The sequence below is a fragment of the Alligator sinensis genome, unplaced genomic scaffold (assembly GCF_000455745.1).
Source record: "Alligator sinensis unplaced genomic scaffold, ASM45574v1 scaffold576_1, whole genome shotgun sequence".
NCBI classification, from domain to species: Eukaryota; Metazoa; Chordata; order Crocodylia; family Alligatoridae; genus Alligator; species Alligator sinensis.
In genome coordinates, this window is record NW_005842819.1 from 420413 (window position 1) to 440394 (window position 19982).

General features: G+C 43.6%; 1 protein-coding gene across 1 annotated transcript in view; it reads left to right on the top strand.

Annotated features, from left to right (window-relative positions):
* AIG1 (androgen induced 1) overlaps nucleotides 1-19982 on the top strand; it is a 225878-nt gene that overhangs the window by 75779 nt on the left and 130117 nt on the right. Inside the window, exon 3 of the mRNA XM_006035314.3 lies at nucleotides 18478-18579. Within this exon, the coding sequence (XP_006035376.1) occupies nucleotides 18478-18579 (102 nt within the window). The remainder of the gene's footprint in view (nucleotides 1-18477; nucleotides 18580-19982) is intronic.

Sequence of the window (19982 nt, forward strand, 5' to 3'; positions counted from 1 at the left end):
GTTTTCATCATCTATGTGGGATTTTACAGTACGTGAAAAAATACAGAAATGCTTGTGCAAGCCTGTAAAATACAAAACACGCGTACAGCACTGCCCAGGTGTTTCTTTCCCACGTTACCAACTGGTAACCTTAAGTTACAGCATGCTAGCTTACTCCTGAAAAAAACTGCCACTTTTATGTTGTGTTAACTAGCTACAGGTTTCCAGCTAAAATACAGTATAGAAAATACACATCATAATTAATTTGTGGGATTAATTTTAAAATGTATTAATAAAAAGGCTTGCAAGTGATCTTTTTTATTTGTATTTTGAGAAAGGTTGGGAATTGTATAGAGTGGGTGTGTGTCCACTCGCCTCCCCTTTCTCCTGCTATGATCACTGGGACCTCTACCTCATCTTCACTCCCTCTCTCCCATCTTGATGTTATGCTATTCTTTAGGAGGTTGGATGGTATGTAGAGTATTAGTCTGACTGATAAAGGTTGGTCTTCCACAGGGCTCCACCACTGCTACACCCTGCCCCTTTCCTCTCAGGTGATGAGTCATACTTCTCTGTGGACAGTGAGTGCAAGTCACTGGGTCTTGGTTTCTCCCCAACCCAGTTTGGTTACTTGCTCCACAGCTGGTTGGTGTCTGCCCCCTAGATAAGTCTCTCTCTTCAGGTTTTGATGTTCCAGTCTAGTCTGCAATCACTTTTCTTCTCCCTGGGGTTGGTGGACCTTGGGTGGTGAAATCTCTGCCCGCTGGTCTCCAAGATCTTCAAGTAGGCAGCTCTATAGGGCCCAGGTATATGTATTATAACCTAATTAGCTGTAACTCAGATGCACAGGGGATCTAACTTCCCTCTGCTATCCCTTCCTTGTCTGGGAGTCCTAAATAAAAAAATAAATAGGCTCTCACCCTTTGTTTGTAGTACATTCTCTGGAAGACAAAAAAAACCCCTCTGAACCCAGGTTCGAAGGTCCAGCTCAGCTCCCTGTAGCTGGTTCGAACCTGTTGGCCATATAGTCAGTTCATCCAGGCAAATCCCTCCTTTGCCTGGGCTATCTTGGGGTCCCTTGAGGTTAATCCTGTCTCTCTGGTCGATTTGTGCCCTCTTTCCCGATGGGTTCAACAAACTTTTTCCTGGATACTCTCTCCATCTGTCCCAGCCCCAATGGCTTGTGAGTACACCCACCACTACCCTGCCATCCGGTGTCACTTATCTTGCTCAATGGGTCAGGTTGCTCATTCACTTGTGGTTGTGCTATCCTGGCGTCCTACAAGGGTTCAGCTGGTTGAGTCTCCCGTGCGGTGGAGTCCTCTTTCTGGTCCTGCTGTACCACTTTTGTTCCCCTGGACACCAAATGCCAAACCTCTCTTGGCATCCTTTTTTTAAATCATGCGTGCTTCCTCTGATCCAATCAGCACCAGCTCCCAGGGCATGTGCTTCCCAGACCCTGGAACTGGTGTGCCGCTCCAGTTTTTCCCCAGAGCTCTTTTTCAGTGCTCCAGGGAAGTGCGGCCTATCCACACACCCCCAGGTAAGCTTCCCCCCTCCCCTGCCTAGAGTTCTCTGGCATGCCGGATTGAGTCCTGCAGCTTGTCCAGACCCTGCTGGGCAAGTTTTCCCCTGGAGCTTGTCTCTGGTGCACCTGAAAGTGCAGCTTTCCCAGACCCCACTGGGTGAGGTTTCCCCTGGAGCTCGTCTTCAGTGTGCTGGGGAAGCTCACCCAGATGCCACCGGGTGAGGTTCCCACCAGCACCGCCCCTCCCATCGGGGGTCTAGCAGGGGCTGCACCCCAGCCACTGGTACATATAGTAATTGTGATTCTGCCTGATAACAGAGGCTTTTTTCATTTATTTATTGGATTTCTATGCTGTCCTTCCCCAAAAAGGCTCGGAGCAGTTTACAATAAAACAGGAAAAATTATAAAAACAGAACAAAATATTAAAGTATAATAATAAGATGACTGCCCAGACAATACCCCAGAAACTTAACCCTACCTGCTACTATGTTGAAACTAGAAAAGAGAAAAGCCCAATAAGACCTATGTAATATTGTTTATTTAAATGCTTGAGGGATTTTTAAAAATCCACAATTCAAAGCTTTCATGCACATCAAGATTCTCCCACACTCTCTCTCACCAGGTGTTCAGTATCTGCTGTGCTGCTTATAATACTGTGTTCCTCTGTGTACTGTTTCAGCTCTTTGACATCTCCATACTTCCTCAGCACATCCTCTCCTCTTTTCAGACCTGAAACTTCCCAAAGCAGATTGAGGCCTCCTCAGAGGATGTTAATTACACCCTCTGTTAGCAATAGCAGGAGAGTTTCTAAACTGTAGATCCTGAGTAGCTGTGATAAACCTCATTCTTACCTTGGGATAACCCCAGAACTCCAGGCCTTCTCCCCATCATTTTGCTGTGTATTTTCAGGCATCTGACTCCATCTTGTACATGGCAGACTTCTCTCTCACTAGCAAGACTTTGTCCTAGCAGCATCCAGACTGGACCTTACAGCTTAGTGGCATAGGGGCCTGTGGCCTCCTAGGGTTCCCTGGGTTTGCAAAAAATAGGTTTGCTGTCCCCATAGGAATAGCATGCCTGTTGATGCCAGCCACTCCTCACAAGTCAATGGTAAGGTAAAAACCCCAAACAGGTTTATTGTATAAGACAGAAAGACACAGGACAAAAGTCTGTTACATTTGTGAGCATGTACAGAAATAAAACCAAAACACTGCACTGCTACCCAGTTTGTAACTGGGGTGGGGCAACTGCCTCAGACAGAGGGTTGGACTAGATGATCTCTGGATGCCCCTTCCAACCTTCTCTGATTTCTGTGACTGGGTCAGCAACCCCAGACACCAGCTTAGGAAGGGGGTAGGAAAATATCAGCTGCTGTTGCAGTCGCTCGATCATGTCAGCAGCATGATGGTAGCTGGAAGTCTCCACTGCCCCCAGTGTATCTTCTGACTTAGGCGCCTGGCTGCTTTATTAGACCCCTGCTGCTGCTGCTGCTTTCTAACCTGAAACAGGTTCCTAATATTCTCTCAGTTTCAAGCTGCTAGCAACCTATTAACTTCTGAAATGATCCTCCAGACTCCTTGCCTGGCATTCCTTGCTTCCATGAGATTCAGGGTGTCTTCCTCTCGTTCCCTCCAACAGACTTCTCCTTAAATCCCTGCTTCCCTATCTCCTTTTGTCTCTTTTCCGGTAATTCTCCAGAACATGTCCTATATCTGCTGATGATCCTAGTGCCTCCAACTGCCCGATACATGTGCTAATGGAGACCCTTTTGATATGGACTCAGCCACTGTCTGACATGCATTCAGTTCCATAGAAACATTCCTTATCTCTGATCCCAGAGTTTGGTATCTATTTGATACATATTTAATCAAGTCTCCCTTTTGATTCTGGAGTCAGCTATTGTAGAGTATTTGAAACTATGATCTTTATGTCTAACACAGGGGTTGGCAATTTTTTGGGCAGAGTGCCAAAAACTCCCACAACCGTGACTTGTAAGAAGTTGGCATGCCAGGGGTAGACAGTGGGGTAGTTGTGAGGGGCCTGATCCTTGCTGTGGCAATGCAGCCCTGGCCCCTTCCCCAAGGTATGCATGCCGACAAAATGCCTTCACATGCCGTGCTCTAGCATGCATGTCAGGAGTTGAGCATAACACCTGGTATAACACCTGAGTTGAGCATAAACAAACAGATTATTTGTTGGTTAGTTCAGATGACTAAAATCCCTGTTATGATGAAAAACAATGTATACTCTTTCATACAAGCATACATGCTAAAAATGAACATAACTTATTAGCTGTTGATAAAGACCAAACTTGACAGTAGTTATTCCAATTTGGGGGCATACCTGTGTGTGGAAACAGCAACCCTCAAAATGAGCCACTTCAGATATGGATACTCTTTACTTTAGCAGGCACACTTTACCTTTTCTTTCCCAAGTTATGTGTCTTTTTGTCTGTGACTGAGGAATCCTTGCTGCCTGTATCCTTCTCAGATGTACAGATGAGAACTCTGTAAACTGGCTGGTTCCCCGGAGGCAAGCAGTATACCTAGGAGCTAGTTAGATTGATTCTAAAGGGTGAATGCATACAAACACTCCCTATTCTCAAAAGAAACACTAGAAACCGACAGCAAAAACTGTCCAAGCCTATTGTATGAACATTCTCCTTCTCTAGAGATGACCTTCAAATAGAGAACCAAATATATTCAGTGCATTATTATTTTGAAAAAACATTTTAATTGTTGTGTTTTTCTATTAATGACTTTCAGAAGACACAACAATAGATCTTCAGAATATAACACTGACCTCAGCAGCCAGCCTCAGGCTTAAATTTCATAGCATCATAGAAAATTAGGGTTGGAAGAGAACTCAGGAGGTCATCTAGTCCAACCCCCTCTGCTCAAAGCAGGACCATCCCCAACTAGATCATCCCAGCCAAGGCTTTGTCTAGCCGGGTCTTAAAAACCTTCAAGGATGGAGATTCCAAAATCTCTCTGGGTAACCCGTTCCAGTGCTTTACTACCCTCCTAGGGAGAATTTCTTTCATAATATCTAACTTAAACTTCCCTTGTTGTAACTTGAGACCATTGATCCTTATTTTGTCATCTGCAGGGATCTTGGTTTTCTCTGATTAAAAAAATTCACAATTCTCAGATTAAAAAAAGTAACATAAAATCCACATTTTTCCATATCCTTATTTTGTCATCTGCAGGGATCTTGGTTTTCTCTGATTAAAAAAATTCACAATTCTCAGATTAAAAAAAGTAACATAAAATCCACATTTTTCCATGGTTAAAATGGAACACCTCTAATATATATAGTAGTGCTTCATTTTAATCATGGAAAAAATGTGCATTTGGGGTTACTTTTTTAAATCCGAAAATTGGGGATTTTTTTAATTGGAAAAAAACAGGTTCCCTGGTCATCTGTCACCACTGAGAACAGTCTAGCTCCATCCTCTTTGGAACCACCCTTCAGGCTGCTATTAAACCCCCCCTCAGTCTTCTCTTCCACAAAGTAAAAAGGCCAGTTCCCTTAGCCTTTCCTCAGAAGTCATGTGCCCAAGCTCCCTAACCATTTCATTGCCTTCTGTTGGACTCTCTCCAATTTGTCCACATCGTTTTTGTAATGGGGGGGCCCAAAACTGGACACAGTACTCCAGATGTGGCCTCATCAACATTAAATAGAGGGGAATGAGTAATCAGTTCTGCTGGCAACACTCCTACTAATGCAGCCCAGCATGCAGCTAGCCGTCTTTGCAACTAGGGTACACTGTTGGCTTCTGTTCAGCTTATTGTCCACTGTAACCCCCAGGTCCTTTTCTGCAGAGCTGCTGCTTAGCCAATCGTTCCCCATTCTGTACTGCTGCATGAGGTTGTTCCATCCTAAGCACAGGACTTGGCACTTCTCCTTATTGAACCTCATGAAATTTATTTTGCTCCAATCCTCCATGTTGTTGAGGTCTCTCTTAATCCTAGCCCTACCCTCAAGTGTGTCTACTACTTCCCCAGCTTAGTGTCATCTGCAGAATTGCTGAGGGTGCACTCCATCCCAAGTTCCAAGTTGATGATGAAGATATTGAACAAAACCGCCCCTAGGACCAACCCCCTGGGGCACTCCACTTGATACTACCTGCCGACTAGGCATCGGCCCATTGATTACTACCCTTTAAACCTGACAGTCCAGCCAGTTTTCTATCCACCTTCCAGTCCATTCATCCAGCCCATACTTCTTTGGCTTGCTTGCAAAAATGTTGTAGGATATTGTACCAAAAGCCTGGCTGAAGTCAAGCCATGTCGCATCCACTGCTCTCTCCACATCCACAGATCCAGTCGTCTCGCCATAGAAGGCAATCAGGTTGGTCAGGCATGACTTGCCCTTGGTGAATCCATGCTGACTGTTCCTAATCACCTTCTTCTCCTCCAAGTGTTTAGAAATGGATTCCTTGGGGACCAGACTGAGGTGAAGCTGACCAATCTGTAGTTCCCCAGATCCTCCTTCTTTTCTTTCTTAAAGATGGGCACTATATTTGCCTTTTTCCAATCTTACCAGACCCCTCCCAATCACCACATGTTTTCAAAGATAATGGCCGGTGGCTCTGCAATCACATTAACCACCTCCCTCAGGACCCTCTGGTGCATCCCATCTGGCTCTATGGACTAGTACACAGTACAAATCTAAATAGTCCCTAACCCGTTCTTTTGCCACTGTTAACTGCTCATCTCCTCCCCAAAATGTGCTGCACAGTAGTCTGGGAGCTGACCTTGCCTGTGAAGACTGAGCTAAAGGAGGCATTGAGTACTGCATCCTTTTCCTCCTCGTTTGTCACTAGGTTGCCTCCTCCATTCAGTAAGGGGCCACACTTTCCCTGACCTTCCTCTTGCGACTAACAGGAGGGTAGAAACCCTTCACATCCCTTGCTAGCTGCAACTCCAATTGCTCTTTGGCCTTCCTGGTTTCATCCCTGCATGCCTGAGCACTACTCTTATATTCATTCCTAGTAATTTGTTGAAGTTTCCACTTCTTGTAAGCTTCCTTTTGTGTTTTAGCTTACTGAAGAGTTCCCTGCTAAGCAACAGTTTATACCCATCCATGACAGTACTCCAGTTGTGCAAGCTCTCCCACCAAGTCTCTGTTGTTCCAATCATATCACAGTTCTTTGACTGTGCAAGGACTTCCAATTCTTCCTCCTTGTTTCCCAGGCTTCTTGCCTTCATGTAAAGACACCTAAGGTAACTCACCAATTGCCCTACTTTCTCAAAAAGAATGAAAATGCCTCCCTTGTTGCCTCCTTCTGCTTGTGCTTCCTCCAGATCACTCTCTTTCCCAGTTACCTCAGGGCTTGGTCTTCATCTCCTGGCAAATATAGTTAGCCAGCCTATCTGAAAAGATGGTCTTCCCTCTCTTTGTGAGGTTGAACCTGTCTCTTCCTAGCAATCCTCCTTCTTGGAACAATATCCCATGGTTGAAGAAGTCTAAGTCGTGCAGGAGATACCATCTGCACAACCATGCATTTTTGAACCTCTAGTCCTTACCAATTCAATTCCCTCCTGAAACCAGATCTTTTTCAGTTCTACTCATTACATTATATTTACTGCTCACGTAGGTGTTAACTACAGTGCAGAAAGATGATAAAATGTGAAGTGATAAAATTTGTCCCATTTTCCAGGTGCTGCTTATAAAATAAGGTACTATTCATTGTGACAGAGAGTATGAGGAGTTGTTGTCCATAGATAACAGAAGTCTAATGCTGCTGTTGTTCTGCAAGGAACTTTTTATATGGAAGAAAATATGCAGTGAGCTGTTGATATATCAAACAGAGGCTATAAAAAAGTTGTTATATACCAGAGGGACTGTAGAAAATGAGAATAAATCCCCCCGCTTCCCCTATCCTCTTAACAGCTTCCTCCCTACAAAAAAGAGCATTTGAACATGGACTTCCTTGAGTCACAGAGCTCTCTACAGGGCTTTTCAATACAGTGGTTTCCAGCAGAGACATGTAAAAATTTTAGATAGAAAATTTAACCAGATGTGAATAAAATGCTTATTGGGTTTCTGATGCAATCTCTTCTTTCTTAAAACTTGTCAGTTAACTTAAAAATATTAATTTGGATGTCTAAGGCAGTGGTGCTCAACCTTTTGGCCCTATGGCCAGATGAATGGTGTGGGACTGGTTCAGTGGTAAATGCCAGATTGGGTCCTGCAGCTGGTGCCACCCTCTCCCTACCCTGTGCATCAGGATTGGGCCCAGGAGCCCGGATCTACATCCCTCTCAATTCCACATACTGGGATTGAGCTCAGGGTGCCCAGTGCCACCCCTGCCTGGCCCTGCATGATGGGATCAGGCACCTGATCCATCACACAGAGCCCAGGGCTCCCCATAGGTCTATAACTTGGCAGCAGGGGATCAGTGGCATCTCTCTCCTGCTGCCAAATGTTCAGACCCATTGGGAGACCAGATGAAGTGGCACCACAGGCTAGTTCTGGCCCATGAGCTGGGAGTTGAGCACACTTATTGTAAGGCAGTTGCATTATTTTATGTTCCTTGTAGTGCAAATACAAAGGAAAAGGGCTTTTTATTTTTCAGAGCAAAAATCACTGTAGTTTTTGAGGTTATTCTTATCATTTGCTTTCAGCTTCCTGCTTACTAAAGTCCTCAGCTCAAGATGGCCTGTTCTAAAGAACAGATGAGAAATGAGTTTTCCACTCCCAAGTTAAACAATGAAGTGTAGAAAGAAATAATCTATCAAAATAAAGCTCTTCATTTTTTTTTCTGCCTAAATAAGTAGCACAGTTCCCCTCTCTGAGTAGCCTGATCACCAGTCTTCTCCTACCCTTAAAAAAGTAAAAAAAGAAAAAGCCAGAGGGCATGCAAAATCTCCTTGGGTGGTTTTGCAAAAACTCAAATCTTGCCTTTCCTGTGGTGTCTTATGCACTCTGTGTCTCCAGCTGCTCAAATAAAACATGAGCTGACTCTAGCAGCTCCTTTTAGGAGCATCAAAAAATAAACATGCATGTTAGACAGAGAAAAACACTATCTTTTGCCCTTCTGCCACAGAACCTGTACCCCTGGCTCCACCAGCCATGGGAGCTTATGTGGAACCAGGAGATCCAGCATGGCAGTGGCTGGGGCCCCTTTCCCTCGTCTTTTTTTGGAAACCCTGCTAGTGCCTCCCGCCATTCTCCATAGTCTTTTTGTGAAACCTGTGATAACTTATTGTGGGACCCCACGGTTCTATGGAACACAGTTTGAAAGTAGCTGTTCTACCAAACCGAAATTCAGGGGACCAATGCTGCCCTTCTTACTTGTATTGGCTAAACCCTTACTCCATGATTAGTCTCACTAGGCAACACTCTTGTGCCATTACTCCAGTTTAGTGGCACCTCAAGGTACTTGAGTAAGATGTAATCAAAATCTAACTTACTAAAATAGTGATGCAATTTGCATAGTGAAGTGCTATTCTGCTCACTAGATTCTGTCATAGGAAGTCCATTTTTTATCTAAAATCAAAGTCTGCTTAATGTAACTTTTAAATGGGAAGAAAATTACACAGTTACAGTGGTAGAAAGTCACCATAGTTGAAATAAGACTCCAGCTCCAAGCAAATAGGGGCATATTATGGCAGAGTTTATATCAATGTTTTTAGCTTATCTCTGTTGTTTTCTGTTTGTTTGTCACAGATCATAAAGTCTGCCAAGTTTTCATCACTAATTAGTGTTTTATATAAACTCTATATGGCACTACAATCATGTTTCTTGTAATGCATCTAGAACAAGAGGATGACAAATAAAACGGGCATTTCTAGGGGAATAAAAGTGTGTTTTCAGGTTTTTCAGAGCACAGCCTCAAAAAATATTCTGTATTACTAATAATAACCTTTCTTCCTATCATTCCCTTTCCTGTAATCCATTATAAAGTATCATTACAGGTACAAATATCTTTTGGTATCCTGTATTTGGCTTTTTCAATTTTGTTCTTTTAGGCGTACTCTTACCTGGCCTATTCACTACTACAAATCTCCTCCTGTATTATGTAACCAGTAGGGTAGCCTTATAGGCTATGCATCAAAAAATTTGAAGATTTATTTATTTCTTCTTTTCAAAAATAAGACAATGGCATTTAAGACCTTTGACCTTAAGAGATCACAACACCCCCCTCTTCCCTGTTATTATTTCTAAAAAAAATTCTTAATAATTTTGATTTTACTTTTTTTTTCTATTAATTTTGTGCATGGCTTTTATTAGGAAAGCAATTGTATGATCAAAATGCATATTGCTCAACAATCTTAAAAAATAAAGAATGTTGATCTGGATTTTAGTCTTGGAAATAATTGCAGATATCTGCTAAACTGTCATCCATCTAACTCCTTTTCTCCACTAGCTTGAAAATAACAGAAATTTCCATAGAATAACTCAAAGTCTATCTAATATGGTATTCTGCCACTTGGACTGGCAATTTCCAAGTGCTTCATAATAAGGCGTAAAACCATATGGTACAACTAATTCATAGAATCATAATCATAGAAAATTAGGGTTGGCAGGGGCCTCAGAAGTCATCTAGTCCAACCCCTGCTCAAAGCAGGACCATCCCCAACTATATCATCCCAGCCAAGGCTTTGTCTGGCCAGACCTTAAAAATCTCCAAGGATGAAGATTCCACCACCTCTGTGGGTAGCTCGTTCCAGTGCCTTACTCCCCTCCTAGTGAGAGAGTTGTTCCTAAAATCTGACCTAAACTTCCCTTTCTGCTCCTTGAAACCATTGATCCTTGTTCTGTTATCTGTTACCACTGAGAACAGTCTACACCATCCTCTTTGGAGATTACCCCTTCAGGTAGTTGAAGGCTGCTATCAAATCCCCTCTTAGTCTTCTCTTCCCCAAACTAAATAAACCCAGTTCCCTCAGCCTCTCCTGACATGTCATGTGCCTCATCCCTCTAACCCAGAGCTTTCCAAACTGTGTGCCGTGACACATTAGTGTGTCGGCAGCAGTGTGTAGGTGTGTCACGCGAAATGCAGAAAATTTTGCGGAAGGGCACCGCGGAGCTCCCTTACTCGCGTCTGCTTCCCTTGGCCCCTCCCCCGGAACTGAATTACTGTGTTGCAAAATGATGCACGTCTAAAAAGTGTGTCACCAACATGAAAAGTTTGGAAAGCTCTGTTCTAACCATTATTGGTGCCCTCTGCTGGACTGTCCAGTTTGTCCACATTCTTTCTGTAGCAGTGGCCCAAAACTGGCCACAGTACTCCAGATGTGACCTCACCAGTGTCGAATAGAAGGGAAGAATCATTTCCCACGATCTGCTGGCAATGCTCCTACCAGTGCAGCCCAGTCTGCCATTAGCCTTCTTTGCAACAAGGGCACACTGCTGGCTCATATTTAGCTTATTGTCCACTGTAACCCCTAGATCCTTTTCTGCAGAGCTGCTGCCCAAGCCAGTCAGTTTCCAGCCTGCAGTGGTGCATGGGATTGTTCCATTCTACCTGCAGGATTTTGCACTTGTCCTTATTGAACTAAATGAGATTTCTTTTGGTCCAGTCCTCCAATTTGTTGAGGTCTCTCTGAATGCTAACCCTACCCTTCAGCATATCTACTATGCTCCAAGCTTGGTGTCATCTGCAGATTTACTGAGGGTACACTCCATCCCATCTTCCAAATCATTAATTATGAAAGTTTATTCTATAAAGAAAATTCTTTCTCAATTCCCTGACTCCTGCTCTTTGTGACTTACATGTCCGTATCAAATTGATTAAACCTTGACTGGGGAAATAGATCTAGCTCCATTAGGAGCTAGGGGAATTAGGGGGGAACTGGGGAATTAGGTCTAGCATCCACAATTTATGGCAGCTAAAATTCACCTTTAATAATATGTCTTTAGCGCTCTTAATTCTGAAGGCTTCCATGTATCCTCACAAACTACGTACTATTTATTATATATATATATATACATGCATATGTGTCTGTATTATATGCATGCACACACATACATATACACATTCTATATTGTGTCTGTGTGTGTGTGTAATAAATTAGTATCACCATTCAACTACCTCCACTTCAACAAAATAGGCAGAAAGGCAGCAAGCTGGCATCAAAACACATGATGGTATGTGAAAATTTAAGTCAAGATCACAGGAGAATATTTTACACCTACAAAAAGTACCACAGAGTTTTCATGCTCATGTGGCTGATACAGACCTCAGTTTTCTCTCGAAAACACGTAGGAAATAAATTAACGTAATTGTGTAGGTTAGTCAGTAATAAAAGTACATAGTAAAGGAAAATAAAGCTCCATTGGGTTTGTTATTCTTTTGCACAGAAATTGTTGGCTAGGTGTATGTAAACAGCAAATTATACAGTTCTTTTGGTTGCCTTCCCTCTGCCAGTTAATACATTTATTTATTACTTGCATTTGTATTGTTTGACTAAAGCCCCTTGTTTTTCCTTTTGAGTCACCAACAGCTTCCTGATTTGTGCTTTAAAATTAGCCCCTTACTAGCATCACCTGTTTTCTTTTCATGTTCCTTTTTGAAGACTTAAAGGTGAAACAGGAAATTTTAAAGTTTTGCTTTTTCCCTCGTGTGCAAGAAGGAAATTGTGTTTTGTACTGTAATATTGTTTTTGCTGCTGCTGCTATGTAATACTTAATGATATTATAACTGTGAACATCAAGGCAGGCATTTCATCTTCTGAAACATTGCCCAACGCCTACTTAGAAACTGGAGTGTCCACTTGTCTAGAGCATCCACAGAATATGAGGAGTAGCAAAACAAGGTCCTTCTTGTGCTTGTCTATGCTATTTAACTGTGTGCCAGTTATATAAATGGTATTGCCCTAAGAAAAGTATAGTAGGAGTTATACCAGGGATGGGCAAAATACAGCCTGTTGGCTGCATCCGGCCCACCAGGAGATTCCATGTGGCCCATGGTACCTCTCCGTAAGCCAAAAGGTTTATCATGGGCCCTGGCCCTTGGCTGTCCCTCTGAAAGTTTGCTCCTTTGGTATCAGATAAGGGCCCCACTGGGCTGGAGGGCCAGGGACTCCTGTTGGGGAAAGGAGGCACAGGGAGCTATGCACTATGGGGCCGGGCCAGGCTGGCTCTGCACACTGCCACCACATGCAGCCAGGGACTCAGGTGGGAGCATGAGAGCTAAGTGTTATGGGCCCAAGTGGGGCTGGCCCCACACTATACTGCAACTCTGCTGGGAGTGTGGGAGCTGTGTGCTGTGAAGCTGGGCCAGGCTGGCCATGTATGCTGCCACCATATGCAACCGGGGACTCAGGCAGGAATGTGGGAACTGTGTGTTATGGGGATGGGTGGGGCTGGCCCTGCATGTCGCCACTATGTGCAGCCAGGGACTTGGGTGGGAGTGCAGGAGCTGAGTGTTTATGGGGCCAAGTGGGGCTGGCCCCACACCCTGTCACCATGTGCAGCTGTGGGCTCCAGTGGAAGTGTGGGAGCTGCATGCTGTGAGGCAGGGCAGGTCTGGCCCTGCATGCTGCCACCACATGTGGCTCTGGGGACTCTGAGGACCCCCCACACACACATGCACCCAACCCCCCATACCCTGACACACACTCACACCCTCCCACACACACCCCACCCCAACCACATACCTCACCCCCCCACACATACACCCCCACCCACCATATAAGCAACCCACACCCAATCATACATACACACACACTCCCCCAGCCATGCACCCCACGTTAACCCCCACACACATAATATGCAAGAGTAAGACTGTATTTGAGCTATTATGCAATCACCTCTATACATTATGCAAACACACATATACCAGGACAAAAATATTTTTTGAAATAAAATTAAAATATGTTATAGTAAATGTTTGATTTTTTTTTTAGTATATGATTTTTTTTCTGGTTCCATGATGGCCCCTGCCCTCACCCCCGACAAGGAGTATTTCCAAGGGAAAGGGAAAGACTTCAGGTGGCAAAGGTCAGGGTTTAAGGAGGACTTGCAGGGACCAGGGGCGGAGCACATGTCAAGGGGTGGGGCTACCCTTGTGGCCCTCAACAGCTTCCCAAAACTTGTTAAGTGGCCCTCGAGCTGAAATAATTGCCTACATCTGGGTTACACAAAGCATGACTTTTATCCATCATTACTCATTTGGAATAACACCTTAGTTCAAAATACTCTTTAAGGGCATAGACAGAAGTTCAGCTCCCCACTGTAACTAAGAACACTTTACAGGAAGGATTCTGAGTTACAACGATCCCCCAGACCAAACAGAACTTCACTGTTGGTTGTGGGGGGGGAGAAGGGAATCAAGATGGTGGCTGACACTCTACAGCCTGTTTCCCCTAGCTACAGCCATTCCTGTCTCCCAGCCTGTCCCTGTGAGAGACCTGGTTCTAGGGGTTCTCCAGCCACTGCTGGAGGGTGGGGTTCCAATACACCCTCCCCACCCTTGAGCAGGGACTGCAAAAACCTCAGACCAAACTCCCTCTGCTCCCTTTCCCCCTCCCATTCTGAAAACAGTGACAGGCTGGGAGGCAGTGCAGACAAGTTACAGAAGATGCTCCATTTTGAAATGTCTTCATCTGACCCCTCATGCAATGAGGGCTCAGATTTTCACCTGATTGGCCATTTTTTAAGTGGTCTGAAGCCATGAACTTGTGTTTGGTCATGGCTGTAGATCGCTTTCTGTGACCAGATTGGATGAAAACTGTCACTTATGTCTGCACCCGTAATGCTCCATGGTGGGAGGGGTGGCAGAAGGTGCAGTGGGCACTAACCCTAACTTCAGCTATTGTATCCTGAGGATTGCTGATGTGGCTCATGCTCTGGCCACTCTCTTTCTCCATTCTTATCTTCCACCCTCCCCCTCTGCTCCCTCAAGTCCTGATACCCCTGATGGACAGGACTGCAAGTCAAGAGGAGCAGAAGCCTATGATGGTGGCTCTTTGCATGCTGAGCTCCATGTCTGGGATACCTCAGGAGGAGAACTGAAATTTGTGCCTCGGATGCAAAAGTGAACACGCAAACTGCAGTGTTCCTCTAAAGATCAACCCTGTCCTCTGCAGGTGGCCAGCCTAGTGAGCCAGGCAGCACTACGCCATTTAGTCGTTTCTCTTTTTGCCCCCATTCCTGCCAACTGTTCAGTGTGAGAGGAGCAATTCAGAATTCTTACCTGTGATTCCTGAAGCCCAGGGGTCACAATTCTGGCTAGCCTATAAAACATGAGCTGTGTAAAAGAAGATTCTTCTTTTATTATACAGCTCGCTGAAGTTCAGACTGCTGAAGTGAACTTCCACTAATGCAATGGCATACAGATATAAAAACTCTTGAAGAGTATCAAGAGAATTTAAAATCTCTTTAAAACAATTAATAAAACAGTTTAAAAAGTAAATGGGTTTAAGAGAGACTAGAAGGGCAGGTAACAAGTCCTAGAAATACACTTAACTTGTGTCTACATTCATACAAAAGTGGAGACGCACCATTTTGGAGACGTTGGCCAAACAGTGAAAGAAGACTTTCCCCAGTTAAAAAGCCTGAGGTCAGTGTCATCACCTCAAGTATGAGTCTTGATTTGAAAGACCTGTAACATTCTATTTTTCTGTGCATTTTCTTTACCTTATGCCTGTCATGTGGTAGTGCTTTGCTAAGCAGCAATTACCGTCTGTAGCGCCAGATGGTTGCAACCAGCTACGTTGATCTAATTCTATCCATTGGCTGACTTTGGTTAAGAAACAGATGGTGCCTCCTCTCTTTCCTTACCTTTACCTCATTGGCAAAGTCAATTGTTTTACTCTGCACCATGCAGAAATCACAGGCCCAAGTTTTTTGCCAGGTCTGCTAGACTCATTCTGATATGATCCATCTTAACCCTTGGTGCCCTTGCTTAATGTAAGACTTCCTCCATACAGAGGGCTCTCATTCATAGTTTTCAAACTATGTACCATAGTTGATCTTAACAAGGTCTTATTGACCCACTGAAATTCAACAGGATTTCTAGGGAACTAACAGAAAAGGGATGCTTTGCTACTATTTTTTCCACAGTTCACCTATTCCCATTTGACAGTTGTGTCTTCAGGGCTAGGGACAGACATTATACGTAAACTGGTTTAAGTGATCAGAAACTGGTTTAAACCTGTAACAGAACAGACATTCAGTGCACATAAACCAGTTTCAAAATGGCCAAAACTGGTTTGAGATAAACCTGGTTGAATGTAGTATCAGACTTAACTGATTTGTCTCAAACCAGTTTATGCAATGTCTGTCCCAGGTTCCCTGCTGGTTTAAGATAACCCAGACTCCCCCATCATCCCGGCATGCTCTCTGGGCTGGGTGGGGCTCTCTGCTCCACAGCAGGGCTGGCCCCTCCCCTCTGCTCTCTAGCCAGAGCAGGGACTGGCCCTAGCTGAAACACCAGCTGGCGGGGCCCCATTAAGTCAAAGTGGGCAGGGAAGGGGTTAATTCTTCCCTCCTTCCCCTCTTCACCCGGCAGCTGGGCTCAGCCTGTCTGCCACAGAGCAGAGGGGAGGGGACTGCAGCAGTGGACCTGCAGCTGGCAGACCCCAGCTGCAGGGAAGGGACGGAGGGAGGCATTAACCCATCTCCCTGCCCCCTTCACCTTAACAGGGCCATGCTGGGTTCATTGTCCTGCAGGGTGGGGAGGGGGGCTCTGTTCTGTGCTGGGGGGGACTCTTCCCCCTCCTTCTCCCAGGGTGGGGAGGGGACTCTGTGAGGTTCTGGATGGGGACTCTTCCTCCTCCTCTTCCCTTTCTGCCCTGCCGCCCTTGGGCTGGGGGTGGGGGCCTGGCCATGCCGCCTGTCCTCAGCTCGGCTTCCCTCGGCTTTGGAAGGGAGGGCTGCTCTAGCACCCCTGGGCTTCTGGTCTGAGCCACTGCAGGCATGTGCCGAACATCTATCCACTTGCAAACCAGTTCAATCTTTGTAGGTTAGTCTAATCTGCAAAGATTGAATCAATTCAGGCTGGGGTTTTTTGAATGTCTATCCCTAGCCCAGGTGTTTAAAGGGCAATATGATGCCAGTGCAAGTAATGGGCCAGAAGAGAGATTTCTTGCAGAGTACTTTATATTTTCAGTATTTTTCAGACTGTCCATTAGAGGCTGTCTCTTTTTTTTTCCTGGTATTTATGCATGAGTTGAAGGATTCACACTTATTTGAGGCAGGCACTAATAGCACTCATAACAGATAGACAAGCAAGTCAGAAATCAAGAAACTATGGTACTGCATGCTCATTAGGGGAAAAGACTATTGGTCCAAATAATCCAAGTAGCTGTCTGCTCTAAATGTGTATGTCTGTGGTTAGAACAAACCATAGACTATCCCATAGACTGTCTAACCTAAATTTTAACCTTTCACAGGCAAGCATATAGATTGGATTATGCTAATCTCACTACATCCATTACTGACCTGAACATCCCTTACTTTGCTATGCATCCCACATTTTTTGTTTCCATTCCCTACTCCCCTGAAACTAACCCTCATTTGTTCCACAAAGGCAATGGTCTCCACTGGTATTAGCATAACTGCACATACTTCCACTGAATTGACAGTTGGGAGTCATACTTCTAGTTCTAGAGTTAAATTTGGTCCTGTCCATCCTGTGTACAGGGGCCCTTATGTCTCATGAAACTGGTCCCTGGAAGTCTCCTGGAACAGCTCTTAATTTTTCTCCAGTAAATAGTAACTCCTCAGGGATCTGTGATCATGAAACTCAAGTCCAAAGTAAAATAGTGTTTAATTAGGAGACATAGGTCTGCATTTTTTTCTAACATTCAAGACTTAAGGTAAGCTAATTAATGTTTCTGTATATTCTTTTACTTTTTTCACAGCATTTTCAAGAAGTGAAAGGAAAAAAACCTATAAAACAAGCTGAGCTTAAGCTTTTCATAATAGGTACATTGTTTCCGTGGACTTAACTTTGTTATGGGACCCAACTCTGACGTCTCCACCTTTGACTGAGACCAGTATGACTCTGCTGTACTCCTGCTAAATAGCAGGAAGGGATGAGGGGGTTAAATTAATGCTGAGAAAACCTCAAAGTTTAGAGCTTCCAAATTTCCAATACTTAATGCTTTTAGTTGGACAAAAATATCATAAGAAATGGTTTTCAGTATTTCTACTTCAATGGTCTTGGATAGAATCAGGCAATGTGGAGGTGGGTCAAAGTAAAAAATATGATGGAAATAAGCATTCAGCTTTTTTTAAACATCAGAAGATGTTAAAAGATTTTGTGCAAGCTTTGAGCAAAGGTTGAGGCTAAGTTTCTATTTAATCCAAACTGGTTCTGCTATCCTTGATCTAAAGAAAGGGAGGACAGTTAAATGTCCATGCTTTGGGCTCCTAGTAAGGTAATCCCTTTGACAAAATCCAAGGCAAGTTTCATATAGTGAAGTGGGGAAGATGTTACAAATCTACGCTTTGGATCTCTGTGGATCATGTAGGTAGTAGTACCTTAAAATTTAAGTGTGGGGAGGGGGTTTCAGGGCTTAAATGGGACTTAATAAGTGCTAAGGTATGGAAGTGGCCGTCGTTTCAGGGACAAACCTCACACCAAATGATAGAAGTCCTAATACTCTACATACTAGTATGTTCTGTATATTGTAAGTGCGATTGCATATCCTTTTTTCTCTGTTTTCTGTGCTGTTAGTGGTAAAACATTATTTATAAGCCACATCTGCTACTAAAATATAATATTCAATTGTAACTTGGCCACATGCATATAATTCAAAACATTATTTTTCCAAATGGTATTTTTCCAAATGTCAAAAACAGGGGGAAAAAATTTCTGAGAATGTAAATAAAAATCCAAGACCCCACTGTGGGTAAAAGCAACCCTGGGTTTAAGAGTAATATCTATATCTGCCTATAGAGCTCTAGCTATATATAGAAAGGTAGATAGGTAAAACAAAGGCTAGTAAAATCAGCCAATTGATTGTAACACCTTCCTAAATCTTTTCTTTCCCTTTTTACCCTCCCAGTTTGTTGTGACAATGTTTTGGAGCATCTATATCTATGACAGAGAGCTGGTTTACCCAAAGCTGCTTGATAATTTTATACCAGCCTGGCTTAATCATGGGATGGTGAGTAAAATGACAGTTTCTTACATAATCGAAGCTGTTAAGAGACTGGTTTTTCCATGCAAAAGTCCACACGTCTCTCATACTAATGGCTGTGAAATCCTGATAAAATGTCATTAGAAGAGAAAGTTGTTAAGCAAATGTAACACCTTGTACATATGTCAGTCGCTGATTTTTTGCACCGCTACAGGATTCCTGTGCTTGCCTAGAAACCCCACCTGAAACTTGGTGGCCCTACAGGCTGGAACTAAAGCCAGTATGGTCTGTGATGGAACAGAAGTTTGCACTAGCTGAGAAGACAGCCCTTATGAGGGAATGATTGATTAGTAGGCCTATCAAATGGACTACAGTGTAGGGCTGGGTCAGAAGTGATTTTCTTGTCCTTTGACATTTTCTTCAAGTACAAATGTTTCCCAGCCCTCATCAGAGCAAAGCTGAAATGTCGTCACTTAGCAGCATGTTCTTTTGGGGCAGATGAGTCTCTTAGCAGAATTTCCACCCTCAACCTGAGAATATTTAGTCAAAACTGAGTATTCCCCCACAATGAATCAACCTTTTTTTCCAATGATAAACTCATACACTGACAAGTCCCCAAAAGTTCTACATCAGAGTAATTTATGACTGAGTTTGTTATATAACAAAAAGTTGGACAGAGGGATAAGTCTGTTCAAGAAATTAAATGCATTTCTGTCGGTCATACGATGCCTTTGTGTGTGGTTAAAAAGAAAGTGCTGGCTACCCAAGTATGCCAGAACTCTGTAGCAGGACCCATGTTAGATTATCCTTTAGAAATGTGTGCACCAATGTGATGATAGGTTTTAGAAAATGCTATTGGAGGAAAAAGGATATATTGGTAACCAAAAAATGAGGAGTTCATGCCAAATAAATACATCTTGATGAGCTAAACCCATCCTCCTCATTGCGCGTGACAGTGAAAAGTCCTTCAAAAAAATGAAGATTCTTGCTAATCCTCAACTAACATGGCACTTCGTGGATGAAGAAAACATTTGATTAAGAGTATATTTTTTTCCATCAGGTGTTAGTACAATGCAGGTAATATTGAGTTCAAATCTTTCATGCTTGTTTCACGCATCTTGTCTTACTGAGTCTCTGCAAGACATTTTTATTATACCTTTCCACTCCTATCAGAACATGGCATGCCATTTGGCACTGTTAATCTGTAGACACAGCAGAAGCCATTTTAGAAGGTGTATGAATTGCATGGTGAATCAGTACTGTTCAGAATAAATTGTTTCTTGACGTAATTTGGTATGTACACTGTGTAAATAGTTATTGTGCGTTACCCCAAATTGTGTATATACGATGCAACATGGAAGTTATTAATGCTAAGAGATCCTGAAGTTCTGCTAAATATTTTACCATTTTATCCTGGTTTTGGAAAGAGT